The sequence below is a fragment of the Nesoenas mayeri genome, assembly GCF_963082525.1.
Source record: "Nesoenas mayeri genome assembly, chromosome: 9".
NCBI lineage: Eukaryota > Metazoa > Chordata > Aves > Columbiformes > Columbidae > Nesoenas > Nesoenas mayeri.
The window spans coordinates 21,394,541-21,411,595 of record NC_137557.1 but is presented as its reverse complement, the minus strand read 5'-3'; the positions used below and the strand labels follow the sequence as shown (position 1 = coordinate 21,411,595).

The 17,055-nt window shown below is 36.0% G+C and overlaps 1 protein-coding gene across 4 annotated transcripts in view; it reads left to right on the top strand.

The window, feature by feature from the left end:
* The window catches only part of PER2 (period circadian regulator 2), a 51,143-nt gene extending 34,396 nt beyond the window's left edge, over positions 1–16,747 (top strand). For all 4 annotated transcript variants that reach the window (XM_080349574.1, XM_080349573.1, XM_080349572.1 and 1 more), the window contains 14 exons: positions 406–512; positions 1,139–1,292; positions 1,694–1,802; positions 2,156–2,287; positions 3,317–3,413; positions 3,908–4,064; positions 4,147–4,274; positions 5,911–6,084; positions 6,340–6,600; positions 8,053–8,900; positions 10,530–10,716; positions 11,222–11,414; positions 13,085–13,235; positions 14,305–16,747. In XM_080349574.1, the coding sequence (XP_080205700.1) occupies positions 406–512; positions 1,139–1,292; positions 1,694–1,802; positions 2,156–2,287; positions 3,317–3,413; positions 3,908–4,064; positions 4,147–4,274; positions 5,911–6,084; positions 6,340–6,600; positions 8,053–8,900; positions 10,530–10,716; positions 11,222–11,414; positions 13,085–13,235; positions 14,305–14,454 (2,848 nt within the window). In that variant the 3' untranslated portion in view covers positions 14,455–16,747. The remainder of the gene's footprint in view (positions 1–405; positions 513–1,138; positions 1,293–1,693; positions 1,803–2,155; positions 2,288–3,316; positions 3,414–3,907; positions 4,065–4,146; positions 4,275–5,910; positions 6,085–6,339; positions 6,601–8,052; positions 8,901–10,529; positions 10,717–11,221; positions 11,415–13,084; positions 13,236–14,304) is intronic.
* The last annotated feature ends 308 nt before the right edge of the window (positions 16,748–17,055 follow it).

Genomic DNA, 17,055 nt, shown 5'->3' with positions numbered 1-17,055 from the left:
TTAGCCTTGGCTTGCAGCCCGTAGGTTGGGGTACTATTTACCTTCATCAGTGTTTTACAAGACTAAACTTCATTAATGCTCTTTTGAAATTAGGGTATTTATCCTCTAGAAATAGGCAGCACAGAAAGGACAGAACTGATGTAGTAGACTCCTTGATTTGGTCTGATCATGTTTTGTAAAGTTACCAAAAAAAACCCCAACCATCCCACAAACAAATGAAAACCCTCTTGTTCAAGGAGTGCTACTACTATTAATTTGGCACTACTATTTGCATAAATTTAAACTTAACATTTTTTGTTCTCTTTATAGGAAAAAGAGAAAAGAAAATGTAAAATGGAAACATTTTAAAGGTTACATATGCATTTATTCTACCTTTTTTCTTTTTTCTTGTTTTTCTTTCCACAGGGCAGTACCTCTGTTGGGATACCTACCTCAGGACTTAATAGGAACACCAGTGTTGGTGCATCTTCACCCAAATGACAGACCCTTAATGCTAGCAATTCACAAAAAAAGTATGTAATTTCTTACTGTGGCAGAAACATTTTGTTTTTCTAAAAGTTACTATAATAATAATAATGACTAAAAGACATCAGCAAGTAGGAGGTGAAAATTAATTGTGACTATGAATTTTTCTGCAAGTAAATAGTGAGTCCTTTACAACTTTATTCTTCATGCATGTAGATGAAACTGAGAAATCACTCTATTTCATGTTTGATATGAAGCATGTGTGTCTGCTGTAAACAAACTGACTGTAAACGAATATTTCATACATAAATTTTTCTGAGAATGGAGTGATGGAAGTTGTCATACTTTAAATGGTAGTCTGTCTTACTGATGGAGAAGAAAATGAGATTCATTCTGGAAATGCTAATTTGTTAAACTTTGAAAAAGTGAAGCTATTTCTTCAGTCATCTTAAGCTTGTCATGTTCTGAAGGTGATTTTCTTGACATAGTCCAGTAAATTATGAAGGTCTGCTTATTCTAGTAGCCCAGCATTTCTGAACATATAGGCATACCAGCTATTTTTTCAAATACCATTTTCCTCCTTTGCAATTCATTGTAAAATCCTGAATCTTTAAGTAGAATTGTGCAAATATTAATCTGATTTATTTTTTTTTTTTTTAATCCTTCATTACAGTACTTCAGTATGGAGGGCAGCCTTTTGACTATTCACCCATCAGGTTTTGCACTAGAAATGGAGATTATATAACCATGGACACTAGCTGGTCCAGTTTCATCAACCCTTGGAGTCGAAAAGTTTCATTTATTATTGGAAGACACAAAGTTAGGACGTAAGTCAAACTTTTGGGACTTAAATATATTTATTTATTTATTTTTATTTTCCTCAGATTTACATAGTGATCATTAAGAAAGATACAAGAGATGTTCAGGGGTAAAACCATCACTTATACATATTGCTTCCTTTTTAAATTTGGGGTTTGTGATGTAGTAACTGCTTCAAAGAGAAGTATGAAGTCCTTAAATTTCTGCCAGCAATGTCAAGAGTTGCTTCAGAAGAGGGAAGTCATGCTCAAAGCAAGTAAGGGTGTGTATTAGATTCAAAGGTTGTAGATGAAATAGAATAAGCATCAGATTCTGTTTACTATATGTAAGTGGTAAATTGGACTTGTGGTCTCTCTGTGATTGAAGTACTTGCGCTTGTAATGAGCTGGGATATGTTTGGTTTATACAGAGGTCCCTTAAATGAAGATGTCTTTGCTGCCCCCAACTATACAGAGGATAGAATCCTTCATCCCAGTGTTCAGGAAATCACAGAACAAATATATCGGCTATTACTGCAGGTACAGCATGGGCTTTAATGTTACCATTTTAATTTCCCACTCTAAAAAGGGCATTTATCTTTGTGTGATGTTTTGTTTAGCTGTCTACTACTGTATGGGAATTTCTGGACACAATCCTGGAAATGACTTACACTCACAATTACCAGACAAGTCTTACTGAAGTACATTAAAGGTCCAGTTTGTACTTTAAGGAGCTATGGAGTCCTCACCAAAAAAAAAAAAAAAAGTCAAAACAAACCACCACCCAAAATAAATCCTTTTTTCCTCAGATGGAATTATTAGTAACAATTTCAGTTTTGTTTAAAGCTGGCATGCTGGGATATGTGCATATATATTTTTGTTGTTGTTAACAGCCTGTACACAACAGTGGATCCAGTGGCTATGGGAGTCTGGGTAGCAACGGTTCACATGAACACTTAATGAGTGTGGCATCCTCCAGTGACAGCACAGGAAATAATAATGAAGACACTCATAAGGATAAACCAGTAGGTTTTATTTTTTTTTATTCAAGTATGTGGCACAAAACAAACTTATGCTAAAAGTAAAAAACTCCTCTTTTACTACTCCTTGAAATTAGAAATGGGATAAAGTAAAAGTTGTCTTTCTTTTTTGTTTAACATGGAAAAAAACCTTTCTGTGTAGGGGACTAAACTCTTCTGCTGTAGATGAACTCTCAGGGTACTGAAGCACAGTTATAGGTGTGAGAGCTGGTGTGTATAAAGAATGTAAAGCTGTACAGTGTGTTAACTTATTTTAGTGTCTGTTATACGTTACGTGTTGTGTTTCTGGGAACACCAGTTTGATACTTGAAAGCAGTTTCTTTTTGAAAGAGAAAGTCTATAATTACTGTTTACTCAAATAAAGCCAATAAGATAAAATGCAGTAATACCTGCATAACCAAGTGATAGTTTGACCTTGATCACTTTTTATGTTGCAAAGATACACTATATAACATGTAATGAAATAAAATAAACTCTTTTTTTTGAGCTTAAAACTTAACTGTAGATTGGGCCATTGCTACATCTAGTTGATAATGAGATATAACTTTTGTAATTCCATTAGCCTGAACAAAACAGCAGCATTAAACTTGTATCTATGCTTAACAGAACTGTTCCATACGCAAAGTAAATCTGACAGACAGTAACGTACTGAATGTGGATGCAGTCAAAAGAGCTGCACCTTTTAATATCTCTAGTCATTTTGACTTTCATGTTGTTCTTCCCAAATTTGTTGTAACTCCCCAAGCTGTGTTTAATTCTGAAAGCCAAATTTTTCTTTTTCTTAGTTACATTGCTTACAGGCTAATTCTCCCAAATCTGATTCCTGCATCTGACCGGACTTGCCAAAATTCTGCTGTTGCACAATAAAATTCTGTACATCAGAATTTCACCAGTGATCAGGCTAATTTTAAGGTAGAGATTAACTAAGATTAGGTTTACTCTACTGAGGAATCTCTGTGCATGGTATTTTATGTCAGAATGTAATAACAAATCTTTTCAATGATCTCCTTTCAGGAGGTTTGTCAAGATGCCCGTAAGGTAAAAAATAAAGGACAGCGTGTTTTCAGTGACAATAAAGGAAAACTGGGATATAAGAGAGAGCCTTTTGCAGGTAAGACATTAGCAAGTTGAGTATTAGTCTATTGCACTGGTGCCTCATATAGTATGATGGTAGGATTTTTTTCTAGTTTAGTTCTAACAAATGCAGCATTTTTATAAATTAAAATTATATTATGCTGTGTATCTCCACTGTGTTCAGGCAAATATTGTGTTCAGCTGTATCTCGATTTAAAATAGCGTAACACACAGTGAAAGCATGTTCTAGAGCTGTTGTTTTGAAGTACTTTAATTGTAGCTCAATTTTTCATACAAGTCAAACTTCTTTTGTGTGAGGTGGATGAAAGTGTTATGGTGGTTGTCTTTCCTGTTTGTGCTGTAACCTCAGGAATTTTTAAGTTGATAAAAGAAAATCTTACTAATGAGATTGAAATTCTGCATATGTTAATAGGTTATTCTTCTAATAATTGGTTATAACTTATAAGCTTTTAGAGGAATTTGCAAGAATTTAATGCTGTAATTGCATAATAGTGATATCTCTCTTCACAGAAAAACAAAATGGTCCTGGTGGTCAGGTGAAAGATGTAGTGGGAAAGGATACTGCAGTAACAGCTGCTCCCAAAAATGTGACTACTGAAGAGCTGGCTTGGAAAGAACAACCTGTATATTCTTATCAACAAATTAGCTGTTTGGACAGTGTCATCAGGTAACCAGCCAGCTTGTAAATTACTCTTGACTTCCAGAGTTAAGTCTTGTATATCTAATATTATTAAAACATTGTATTTTAGGTACTTGGAGAGTTGTAATGTGCCTGGTACAGCAAAAAGAAAATGTGAACCTTCATCAAGCGTTGCATCACTGAATTCTGGAGTTCATGAACAAAAAACAGCTGATAATGCTATACGGCCCTTGGAAGGTATCTCTACATCACAGCTGCTTCTTGATTGACTTCTGCTAGCAGCCAGTTGGATGTTACCTCTTTGCAGAATAATGATGAGTGTAGCTTAAGCATGACCTCATAGCTGTTTTCTCAGTGTTACATGTTGGTGATCTAACTTTAGCATGAAAATCTTCCTTACAACCAAAACACTGAGTAGTTGATTGAATATTTGGATTGTAGATGCAATAAGCTTATTTATACTGTACAAAATACTTCAGGATTTTGAGTTTTAGGATTTGAATCATTATCAAATGTACAAAGTGTGTTTGAGTTGTAACGTTTAAGAATAACCAGCTGAAGAACCTGGCAGTTAATTAATTGCAACAAAAATATGCATCTAACACTTCCATTTCTTCGTTGTGCACATTAAAAAACCAAAACAAAACCCACAAAAAACCAAGAGGGTAAAATACTGCATCGGGCTGCTCTCAGTGTTGTGTGAGGCACAAGAACCAATTTGAAGGCAATGTCTAGCCATTAAAAGAAGAGATGGGAATTATTGAGGATAGCTATCTAAAATGTCGGCTATAGGCAAAATCTTTAACTTAGTTAGGATGTAAGTCCAGCACTTGATATGGTCCCTGTTTGCATGGGGAGCTAAAGTGAAGGACATAACTGTTTGGTTAGTATGAAATTTGTAAGATTGATGAAGAACTATGCGTAAGTTAAGATACTTGCTGATTCAGCCTTATTGTTATGAGGCTGAAGGGGGAGTTTCTGGTGCAATATCTCAGAAATTGGTCTTGGGAATGATCTTGTCTGTATTTCCTTTGGATAAGCTTCAAAAAGAAGATCTAATGCAGCTTTTAGAATCAAATTAGAAGGTTTCAGTATACATGGGAACATAGTGTCCTGTAGAAGGAATTGAAATGCCTTGAGAACTAGAGAGGAAGAAATTATGGAACTAGCACCATGCAATTAAGAACACAATTTCTTCTGTCATTTGGAGTTTATGCAGTTCTTGTTGACAGGAGATGATGTGGGTTTGGTAGCTTTTTGGTGCACTGATGGCTGGGAACAATGAAGCCACCAATGTACTCTAGTCAGAAAAAGGCAAACTTCAGGTCTTATGTGTTATGCCAAGCATGCTTACTAGAGAATGAATGTTTAAATGCTGTTTTATGAGGCACTGGTATGATTTCTGCTGGATTATTGTGTATAGCTTTCAGCTGTGAAAATTTAAATAGGTGGATGCTCAGAGCAAAGCTCTAAGGATAACCAGCTAATGACAGTGATGAGTGTGCAACAGTATGGGAGCTGGGTGAGACTTAATCTTAGGCTGGAAGAGGCCAGAAAGTTTCTTCCAAAATTGTGCCGTGAAGGAAGAGGTAAGACCAGGAAAGAGCAGAAAGTCCTTCATTGAAAAGATCTGTCATGGCTCTGTGTGAAAGCAGAGGATTGGTTTTGGTTGCTCAGAAATTGTTCTGTTCCTAAAATGTTCTTGGTGGAATGCATAAAGTAAACAGTTCATTTTGTGTCTTGTAAAGCACAGTTTAGCCTCTATTGTTTTGCAACTGTAGGAGCATAAAGCTTGTATTTGCTTTTGTTTATGTTCAGTAAAGTATAAATCTTTTTTATTTTTTATTTATTTATTTATTTATTTATTTGATAGATCCTGCTATGTTGAAGGCATCTGGTAAATCAAACGGTCCCCCAGTGGTTGGTGCACACTTAACATCTTTGGCTTTACCTGGCAAGCCTGAAAGTGTTGTGTCTCTCACAAGTCAGTGCAGCTACAGTAGCACCATTGTTCATGTTGGAGACAAAAAACCGCAACCTGAATTAGGTATGATTTTTCTAATAAATTTTCTCCAAAATGGCAATCCTCAGAATCCTCAGATATGTGAACAGCTCATATCTATTTGTGACTTGATATTTTTTTACAGCTATAATGTTCCTATGGAATAAATAAGAACATAATTTCTATCTTAAACTTACAGCAAAATTATTACAGAACCGTAATAGTTTAAAATGCACATAGAGTTGTTTGTTGTTTTTTTTTGCTTCCTCTTGATTTATATTTTTCCTCCTGTTTCTGTAGAAATGATAGAAGATGGTCCAAGTGGAGCAGAACTGTTAGATGGCCAACTTCTTGCTCCTCCATCCAGCTCTGCACACGTAAATCAAGAAAAGGAGCCATTTAAAAAACTGGGACTTACAAAGGAAGTCCTTGCAGTGCATACGCAAAAAGAGGAGCAGAGCTTTTTGAATAAGTTTAAAGAAATCAAGAGATTTAATATCTTTCAGTCCCACTGCAATCACTACTTACAAGATAAACCAAAAGGACGGCCTGGCGAACGTGGTATGGGAATGATTTTCGTGATAAAATTTGTATTTATATAGAAAGTAAATCCTGTTGCGAGGACACTTCCATTTTTAGCTGTATTTTGGGGCCACTGTGAATAGTGACAATTGCATGCTATTTTTAAAGTCCCACAGAAAAATTCGTTCTGGTAAGTCTTGGTTGAAAATTGAGAATGGAATATAGCTTTTAATGTTATAAGCGACATTTTAGTAACTAATATTTTCATTTATATCAGTTCACTGTAATATTACTGTCATGCAGCTACTTTCAAGGGACAAAAAATATGCTTTAGCTACTGTATCTGTGCCTGTATTCCCTTTTCTTTCTGTCTTTCCATCTATCTCTTTTTCATGTTTGTGGTTTTGGGTTTTTTTCCAGCCCCTTTTGCTTTACATCCAGTTTCCACCACGCCACTATTGTGTAATCAGTGAAACAGTCTGATAATTGCTTGGTTATCTTTAAGCTAATAATATGATCAGTGGGGTGGAACTGGCACAGACTAGCTCCAATAGTGAGATTGTTTTGTTTATTAAGACTAGGAACTCCGGATGGCATTTTCAGAAGTGCTTGATACTGATCTGACTTTGTTCCTGTGTCTTTCCTGACTTGACTTGGAACAGAAGTCAGGCACTGTAAAGCATTTTTTTGCAGATTCTTATCTTTCATATTTTATTTAAATAGTTGTGCAGGTCCTTGATTTAGGAAACCTGTTCTGGAACCCTTTAGTACCCTTGTGACCTTTGTACTCTAAGTTTTTACCTATCTAAATAAGCTTTAGACAAACTGAAGGTTTGAGCAGCTTTTAGTGCCAGAAGATTTTTTTATGGATTTCCTCCTGTCTGTAATCAGATGAACCTGACAGCCTTTACCTAGGGAAGAGTGACTTGGTGCAGATTTCTCCTAAAATAAGGTCATAAAGGTAGCATGCTTTTTCCCCCTCCCTCAGGAAATTATTTTTATGTCTACTTCCTCTCCTCATGTGTTTAGCTTTTTTGTTTGGTTTTGGTTTTTTGTTTGGTTTTGGTTTTTTGTTTTTGTGTTGTTGGTGGTTTTTTTGCTTCTTACCTTTTCAATTAGTAATCTGCATGACCTTAACTGTCTAGAAATGCTTTCAGTCATGTCCCATATTGCTTTAATTGTAATTGCTGGAGTAATTAGAAGTTAGCTCCTCTGGGAGCCACTGTTTCGCAGTTTTGTGCTGTTTGGGTGATACACATTTGAGCCTGAACTGATCTACTGCTGCTCTCTTGATGGTGTGTCAGTATGGTTTTTATTACCCAGTTAGCTCTTGTGCTAGAGGTAAAAGTCAACCTGACCCATTACCGAATGCTTCCATGTGGGTAGACAAAGTCCAGAGCTGGGTTTTGAGTGACTTGTAGGGGTGACAAGGTGAAAGAGATCCATCAGATTGCAAATAGGATCCTTCTTGACTTTTTTTATTTTTTGCAGGTGGCCGTGGACAAAGAAATGGCACTTCTGGAATGGATCAATCTTGGAAGAAAAATGGAAAGAACAGGAAATCAAAGCGCATGAAACCACAGGAGTCTTCGGACAGTACAACTTCTGGAACTAAATTCCCCCATCGGTTCCCTCTTCAAGGTTTAAATACTACCGCTTGGTCACCATCAGACACTTCACAAGCAAGCTATTCAGCAATGTCTTTTCCTGCTGTTATGCCTGCATATCCTCTTCCTGTTTTTCCAGCAGCAGGGACCGTGCCACCAGCTCCTGAGACTTCACTCTCTGGTTTTAATCAGTTGCCAGACTCTGGAAGTAGTTGCCCTATGCAGCCGTCCCAGTTCTCCACACCCCTCATGACACCTGTCGTAGCTCTTGTGCTCCCCAACTATGTCTACCCGGAGATGAACAATAATGTACCTCAAACACTTTACCACAGCCAACCCAACTTCCCTGCCCATTCCACTTTCCCTTCGCAGACAGTATTTCCCACACAGCCACCATTCACTACACCCAGCCCTTTCCCACAACAGGCATTTTTTCCAACGCAGCCATTCCATTACAATCCACCAGCAGAGAGTGAAAAGGTTCCTGTCACAGAGCCACGAAATGAGCCATCCCGTTCCTGCACTCCGCAGTCAGTGGGTCCTCAAGACCAGGCTTCCCCACCTCTGTTCCAGTCAAGGTGCAGTTCTCCTCTGAATCTTCTACAGCTGGAAGAAACCACAAAAACCGCTGAAACTGGAGCTCCTGCGGGTTTACATGGAGGTTTAAGTGAGGAAGGAGCCATAGGCCAAATCATGACAACTGATAACTGTAGTAGAAAGGGATCCTTACCAGTAAGTATGCTGATGTTGGTTACTTTTAAGTCTTTGCGTTCTTGAACGTATCTGAAGCTGTTAATATGTAGGGATACCCAAAATGCTTGTTTTTTTCCCTCTTTCTGTTTTCCCATCTCTGCTACATCGTTTTCAGTCCTTTCACTTGTGGAACCTATTTTTTAGTGATAGAGAGTGATCAATCAATAAAATACCAGGAGATGGACTCACAATTGTAGTTAGTAAAATCAAACTTCAGCAGACTGAATAAAACATGAAGTCCTATCATTAGAATAGTCTTAACCTCTAACAATTAAAACCACCTTGTTGTTCTTCTAAATTTACACTGGGAAGCTTGAAAATACATCCTGAAACAGTTTTGTTCCACTTTTTTTTTTTAATATGAATATGGCTGGTTTCCAGATGATTTATTTTACCTAATATTCTTGATACTGATCCTTAAGAGGGACGAGTGGAAGGAGACCACAGAAAATGGTATTTTATCTCTGTTTTTCTAGAGAAACTTCCAAAATTGATTTGATACAAGTGCATAAACTTGTCACATTCTGTTGTTACATGCTTGTTAATTCATGATCATGAGGACAAATACATTTGGTTTTCATGAAAAGATTCTCTATCATATTTGTGGGAATGCCACTTATGGATACATTTTCAGGGATGTATGCATCCAATGCCATATTTTGGCTAGCATATTCTGTGCACTGTATAATATCTCTGAAATCTTACAAGTACTTCTGGCTGCTGTGGTATAACAGTGCATCTGTGACAGCCTGTAACCTACTGTGTGCTCTGAGATGCCTCTGCCGAATTCAAAGAAGCTTGATTTTAAGAAAAACTTAGTAACAATTTTGCTGGCAAATTCTTTTGAATTTCCCTGAACTGTTACGTACTGTTATTTAGAAACCTGCAAAATGTAATTTTCTGTAACTTCCTCCTCACTTACTGGAAAATGAGGACAATAGAGGCATTTGTGCAGGAATGTGTTAAGGATAAAGCTATTTATTTCCACTCTTATGTATTTTGTTAAGTTCCATCAACGATAATTTCTAATATTTAATCTTCAAGCTGACTTGCAGTGAGGTTTTGCTAATGTTAGATATAAGCGTAGTCAGTGCTCTTTCCCTTAAAAACATACAAATAAATGATCTCGCCTAGCAAGCTTGCTTCTGGGAACACCTTCCTCCTTCTCATCATGCAGAGAGTAGTAACAGTGATGGACTGTTGATATAAATCTTTCTGAAGTAGATTATAGTAGGAGCAACTGCTAGTGTGTCTTAGGTGACTTGGGTAAATTTGGACTTGCCCAGAACAGTAGGGGCAGTCAAAAGTGAATAGCAAATGCCTTCCTTTACTTCCTTACTAAAGTATATATGATTTTAAAGAGAAGCTGAGTTAAAATCTATGTTACTGATGGACCACTTGTCTGCCTATCAGGCCACTTTATTATTCTTCGTTTCATCTTGGCATATGTTATTGTTGGTTGTCTCTCTTTGAATAACTGTTTAAATGTATTAGAATATAAAGTGAGATCGATTAATATTAAATGTAAATGATTAGTAATGAAATAGCCTTGTTGTTTGGGTTTGGCTTTGTTAATTTTGTGTTTTCCCCTCCCCTTCTTATCGCTAGGCTGAATCTCTGATGGATGCTCAAAATAGTGATGCACTCTCCATGTCTAGTGTCCTGCTTGACATTTTACTTCAAGAAGATGCATGTTCAGGCACTGGTTCAGCTTCTTCAGGGAGTGGTGTATCTGCAGCTGCTGAGTCCCTGGGGTCTGGATCCAATGGCTGCGGCATGTCAGGGAGCAGAACAGGTAACACTGGCAGCAAGTGCTCTGTGAGCATTTCAGAGGAGTGGGAGGGATTGCAGACACCACTTGAACATCAAGTGCTTTATGAAAAAATCTTTATTGTCTTCAATACTCATCACATTGTTTATTCTTTATTTCTTTTTTTATTACATAACGTGAAAGTTTCTATTGTGCTTGATTTACAGTATAGAACCTTTTTTAAGTGTGTATAAAATAGCAGTTAAGATATTATATAGGTATGATGGAATAATGAAGAGAAAATAGCATACCCTTTGTGTTTAATTTCAGGGGTTTTAATTTAAGCAAGCTAATTATTCTGTTGGAATTTAAGGTTTTTAAATGTTAATGCAATTACCTAAGGGTGGAAGTTCCCTCTCTTTAAGGAATGAAATAAGATAGTGGTTGTATTTATACTTCCAGTTCTCCTTAATTTTTTCTGTTTTAAAAAGCATTCAGATAACCTCTATATTTGACAATTGATAATGAAACTTTGAATTTCTTTTTAAAGGTAGTAGTGAAACTAGTCATACCAGCAAATACTTCGGGAGTATTGATTCCTCAGAAAATCATCATAAAACCAAAATGAAGGCAGAAATAGAAGAAAGTGAGCACTTCATTAAATATGTCCTTCAGGATCCTATTTGGCTATTGATGGCAAACACGGATGACACTGTCATGATGACTTACCAGATACCTTCACGGTAATTCCAATGTCATAGTCTTTCGTGAACTGTGTCTCTATGTTGGGAGAGAAAGGAAAGATAGGAAGGAAAGATATATATGGATCTCTGTCTCAATAGAAGTAAATTGGTTTTAATGTTTAGCTCAATGTCAAGAGGAGTTGTTGCTTCCTTTATGTCTTTTGTATACTACACAAGAAGTTCTCAAAAAGTAAAAATCATTTTATTTAGGTTTACCTGTATTTTTAGATCAATTACCTAGGTTGAAATTAACTGTTTATTTTTTGAAGGTGTTTTATAGTTAGCGACTTGTAACTATTTACCTAGGAGTCTTTGTGGTCTGATTAATAGATCCTGGCAAGTATTCTTAAATCTCTTGATGGTCGGTAGCATGGAAGAATCTGTACTCCCTGGCTGTTGTCCCTGTGATGACATGTTCTGTGATACACTGCTTTCTGTCTTGTGTTTTTTTTTTCCTGGGTTGTTAACTTCCACATGTTTGTTACTCTCCATAAATTCCCATTCAAATAGGACAAGGAAGTAGAAGGTAAAAATAATAAGGTTTCTAACAGAAAAATCTTTACCAAAAAAAGAAATCAAATGCTGCCCTGCTTCGCTAGCAGAAAGCAGATATAGGGGGATAGAGGGTGACAAGTCTCCAGATTTTTTTTTTTATCATCTTGTTTTTATTTCTTGGGAGCAGTGGATGGTATTTTGAAAGGCATAGGAAGTTTCAGTGAAGACAAGTCCTTTGAAAGGAAGAAGACAAGCTTTCAAAATAGAGAAGTGCAGGGATGATGGGCATGGGAATAGAGAACACATCCTAAGAACTTCAGAATTTTTGCCTAGATTTAAAAATGCCTTGGCATTTCTTGGTTTTTTTTAGCCTGAAGGCTGATAACTATAGCTGAGAATTCCTGTAGACTGTAAGAGTAGCAGAGCCTGCCAGAGAGAACATAGTATGAAATAGGATACTGTGATAAGAAGAGTTAAGCTCACTGTGAGAGTGTGATGCCCAGGAAGAGATGTGTAAAGCCAACCTGTTCTTAGGTAATGCTGTAAGGAACAGAAATAGTACTGGGTTTCTTAGAACTTGCTTGCTATTGTCATCTTTTATAGAGATATATAGCTTGTTAATGTTTCCTGTGGTGCAGGGTTTTTATAATAGGTTTCTGAATCAAGTTGAGACATTGAGGGGAGAGAGAACTTTGGCTACTGAAATAGGGCGGTGTTTTCTAAGTCTTCTTCCTCTCAGTCCTGAAGTTTAATCCATTCTTGATAACCTTCTTAAACATGTCTTACTACTTCTGCTTTAGTAACTCATACATGAATCTAGTGTCTGTTTTGAGTTGTTTCCCAGTGAAGGAGAACTTGGAACTTCCCGCAGCAGTGGGAAACTGGAGTTCTTGGTGGTTTCACTGTTGGTGCCTGAATAGCTTTAAGAAAACACTTTTCACTGTGATGAGATTTGAAAAAACAATGAGCTGGCAGAGATATACAAAGGTTGTCTGCAAATGTAGAAAGCTGCTGAAATAATCACATTTAGTTTTCTTCCAGTATAAGATTTGTAAGCTTAACATTCCAGAACAAAAATAGTATTTAAAAATGTTAGTATTTGTCTGCATAACCTTATATAGGCATGAAGCCCAGAAACTGTTTAAGCTCAGTTTCTTAAATACATTTTATTTTAGAGATTTGGAAACAGTGTTAAAAGAAGATAAGCAGAAGTTAAAGCAAATGCAGAAACTACAGCCAAAATTTACAGAAGAACAAAAAAAAGAGCTTATTGAAGTTCATCCGTGGATCCAGCAAGGTGGACTGCCAAAAACTGTTGCTAATTCTGTAAGTTTAAATGAGTTAGTTACTTTTGCATGTATAACAATGCTTAAATTACTAGCTGCCTATGTTACTTTCCCATTGCTGTTCCTAGGGAAGCTTGGCCAGTTACACACAGAAAAATGTTAATTCAAACTTCCATGCAGTGGTTTCCAGCTTGATTTAATTTATCATAAGTCATCTTTCCAATGGGAAAGCCAAAGTACTGGTGAATACAGTAGTAGAAGAAATTTCCTTCCTATTTCTAAATTTCTGTGTATCTGCTTGAAATCCTTTATCAACACAGTCAGAAACTTCACTACATAAAAATCTCCATTTTGTGTGCAGAAATTTATGCTCATTGCTTTCTGGAAAGTACAAAATTAATGGGACTACACTGTTCTTTTTTTCTACCAGACTTCTCAGAGAGGACCCTCTCTTGCATTGATTCCATGAGTGGATTAATGGCTTAAAAAAAGAAAAACCACAACAATAACAAACCACCACACAAAACAGAGCATCCTTGCAGTCTGTTTTACTTTTGCACACACAAATACCTGATGGCATTCTCTTTTCCCTAAGCTTTCTATCATCTGTAGCTTATTTGCACAGACGTTATCAAATGCAGAGGAACTTTGCAGATGAGTTTCCAAAGTTAGTGTAACAGCACTGCAGTGAAATCCTAATCCTGAAGTTAACGTTAGTGCAGCATTAACACTACAGCATCCAACTTGTGTAAGCGTACGTTGCTTCAGTTTCTTAAGCACTGCAGCTGACATCAATATATTACTGCAGGGTTAGCAATCAGATGGAGGAAAAGGTGATTGGAAGTGTATGTAAAATGTCAGCATTATAAATGATCTCAGACATAACAGCTTCCAGTAGTGTAGTAAATCAATACAAGTATTTGAAAACTCATTATAAAATTATTATATGGGGGAAAGTTGGAGAGTGGAATATTTCTGATATTTGCAGCACAGATGTAAAGGTTCCCTTGAAATCAGGGATCACATGCAAACGGACTGTTTAGAAAAGCATGTGTGTTTTGTTTTTTCCTTATGAGTGTTTCTATAACTTCATTTTTTTTTATTTTTAGGAATGTATTTTTTGTGAGGACAATATACAGAGCAATTTTTATACATCATATGGTGAAGAAATCCATGAAATGGACCTTAATGAAATGATTGAAGACAGTGGGGAAAACAACTTGGTTTCCCTGAGCCAAGTCAGTGAAGAACAAACATAGCCTTTGAGCCTGTTGTTTTCAAAGCTGCTTCAAAACTACAGTGATGATCCATGAAGGTTTTAATCTTGTATCAGCAAGATGAATGCAGTTCAAAAAAACAAATGTGTTTTTCTTGCTCTAGAAGAGTCATTTGTGAATGAATCTCTTTTTAAATGGTGGCAATCTCTTCCCAATAAGGACATTGTTGAAGATGGTATAGCTTTTCTTTAAAAAAGAAAGACTCATTTTGCACTTATATGCCTCAACTATTTCTTTATAAACTATAGAAAATTTCATTGATGCCTACTGTTTTTTGTAGAGTGGGTTAATGAGTACTGAAAATCCCCTTATGTACATACGGTCCTTGAAATCTTCTTTTGGTAATGATTCAGCATTATAAATTGTTTTAAAATTTTGCTTAAAGGCTCTTTATCATTGTTCTAGTATTCTGGACCACTTCAAATACTAAGAAGATAAAACCTTCAAGCAAATCAATTCACACTTGCCCTTCTCATACCAGTTGATCCCATCCTCTTTGTTTCTTGTAGTTTTGAATGTAGGAGCCTTTTTTGTCTAAGAGAAATGTTGAACTAATTTTGTAAGATGGTCTTGGGTTAAAATATTTCTGTGAATGTGTAAGAACGTATAGATGAGTGCTGACAAGTTTGTAGCCTTTTATTTAAATGGACACTACAATACTTTGGACTGTTTATTACCTTGAAACATAATTTCTGAGAATTTATACACAAGAAACCTTTATGCTTAAAGCTTTTAAAAACTAAGACCACAGAGGATGACTGCGTGTGCTCCAGTGACTGTTAGACAAAGCTTGGTATAAATTTAACCTTTATTTCTGATTCGTTCTGTCAGGAGGTTGGCCATCAGTTTTTCTGGTGTGGCTAAACCAACATCAAACTTGTATGTGGCAAGAGGGAATTAGACATTTCTTGTCATTCGAAGATAGTTCTTATAACAAGAGTGATTTCGAGAATAGCATTGACTTTCACTATATTTGAATTGCATTATCTAAAATTTAACATGGCTGGAATCCTTTGTCAAGGATTTAATTTTAATGCCTCTGAGATTGTATGGACTTGAATATGTGTACTTTATGTTCTTGTGCTGTTTATACCTGTTGGATGTTGGAAGAGATCACAAAAGAGCAACTTTAATATATTAGTTAGTTAAAGGACATTTAGTTGTATTGCTAGGTGTCAGCTGCCGGTCTTTGGGCGGAAAACATGGAGAAATTCCATTTACTTTGATATGTTTGTCTCAAAATATTTTTCATGGAACACATTTTCTTTTTTATTCAGATAACATTTCTGTTCACCAAAATGTTAAGGTTATGTTCATTCTATAAAAATCTTTATCTTCACATATGAAGAGGATGTGAAGTTAGATCTGACACCACCGAAACATGCGGAAGTGACTGGTATTTGTGTCAAGTAATTTGTTATTAATTGGACAGTGTCATGAGGAAACTTGCACTGGGGACAGGTTCTACAGATAGCAGAGTGTGTGAACTTGTGAAACAAGTAGAATCACAATTTAAAAAATATCTTACATGTAGTGCAAAGCACTACCTAGCAAGATCTGGTTCCTGTCTTTAATAGTTTAGTAAGGTCAAACTTAAATATGTGTAAATATAAACTGAATGAGAAATTTTTAAATGTTGGTGTTTGAGTCTGATGTATTAAATGTTTTAACCATAAATGGAACAGTGCAGCTATACCAACATGTTAAATATATTCCATTTTTACATGTGAACACAAATAGTTTCAATTGGACCAGGGTTTTGGAAAAAAAAGCTTTATGTAAAAGGAGTGCATCATAATTATACAAATTATTTTCAGGGACTTCTAAACCACTTTGAAATTTGCTTTAGCATGCTTTTTTTTTTTTGCTTCTTTCTTTTTTTCTTATTCTTTTTTTTTTTCCAATTACCATCTTGTAACCATAACTTAGTGAAAGGAAGAGAAAAGTATATTTAGAGCATTTTGTGGATGTGCTTTCTTATGGACTTAATCTTGCATCCTTAAAAGTGTTTGCATTTACAGGGTGGTATATAAATACTTCCCTATAACTTTAAATCTACATGCCTCCATTTATAGATAAGATTCTGAAGCTGTAGTTTTTCCAAACTGTTGTAAGATGATTTATTTGTGATGACACTTTGTCAACATGTCAACGATGTTTTCTGTACACTGTGCAATATATTTTGGTTTTGCCACTTGTGACTAATTTTTATGACTTCGCTTTTTAGAAAACTGGTAAATAAAATAGATATATTTTTAGTTGCCTTTTTGTTCCTTGAGCCTTCTACTCCATGTAAAAAGCAAAAATATATACATTTCTGATAGTGTGTGAACTGATACTCAAACTGAGGAACTTGTAAGCTAAAGTTAGTTGTGGCTTACTGTCCTGAAGTAAAATTGTTGCCAGCTTGTCTGACCTGTAAGTTCACTGGACAAATGGAAGACTGAATCTTTGTATTGACTAGTCATTCTGAAGGTGTATGAATTTACTGTCTGGAAGAGTGTGTGCAGCCGGGTTCTGTGTGTTTGTTCCAAGTCATTGTTGTCCTTTTTGCTTTGTTTAATGCCAGCTGTGGATACCTTT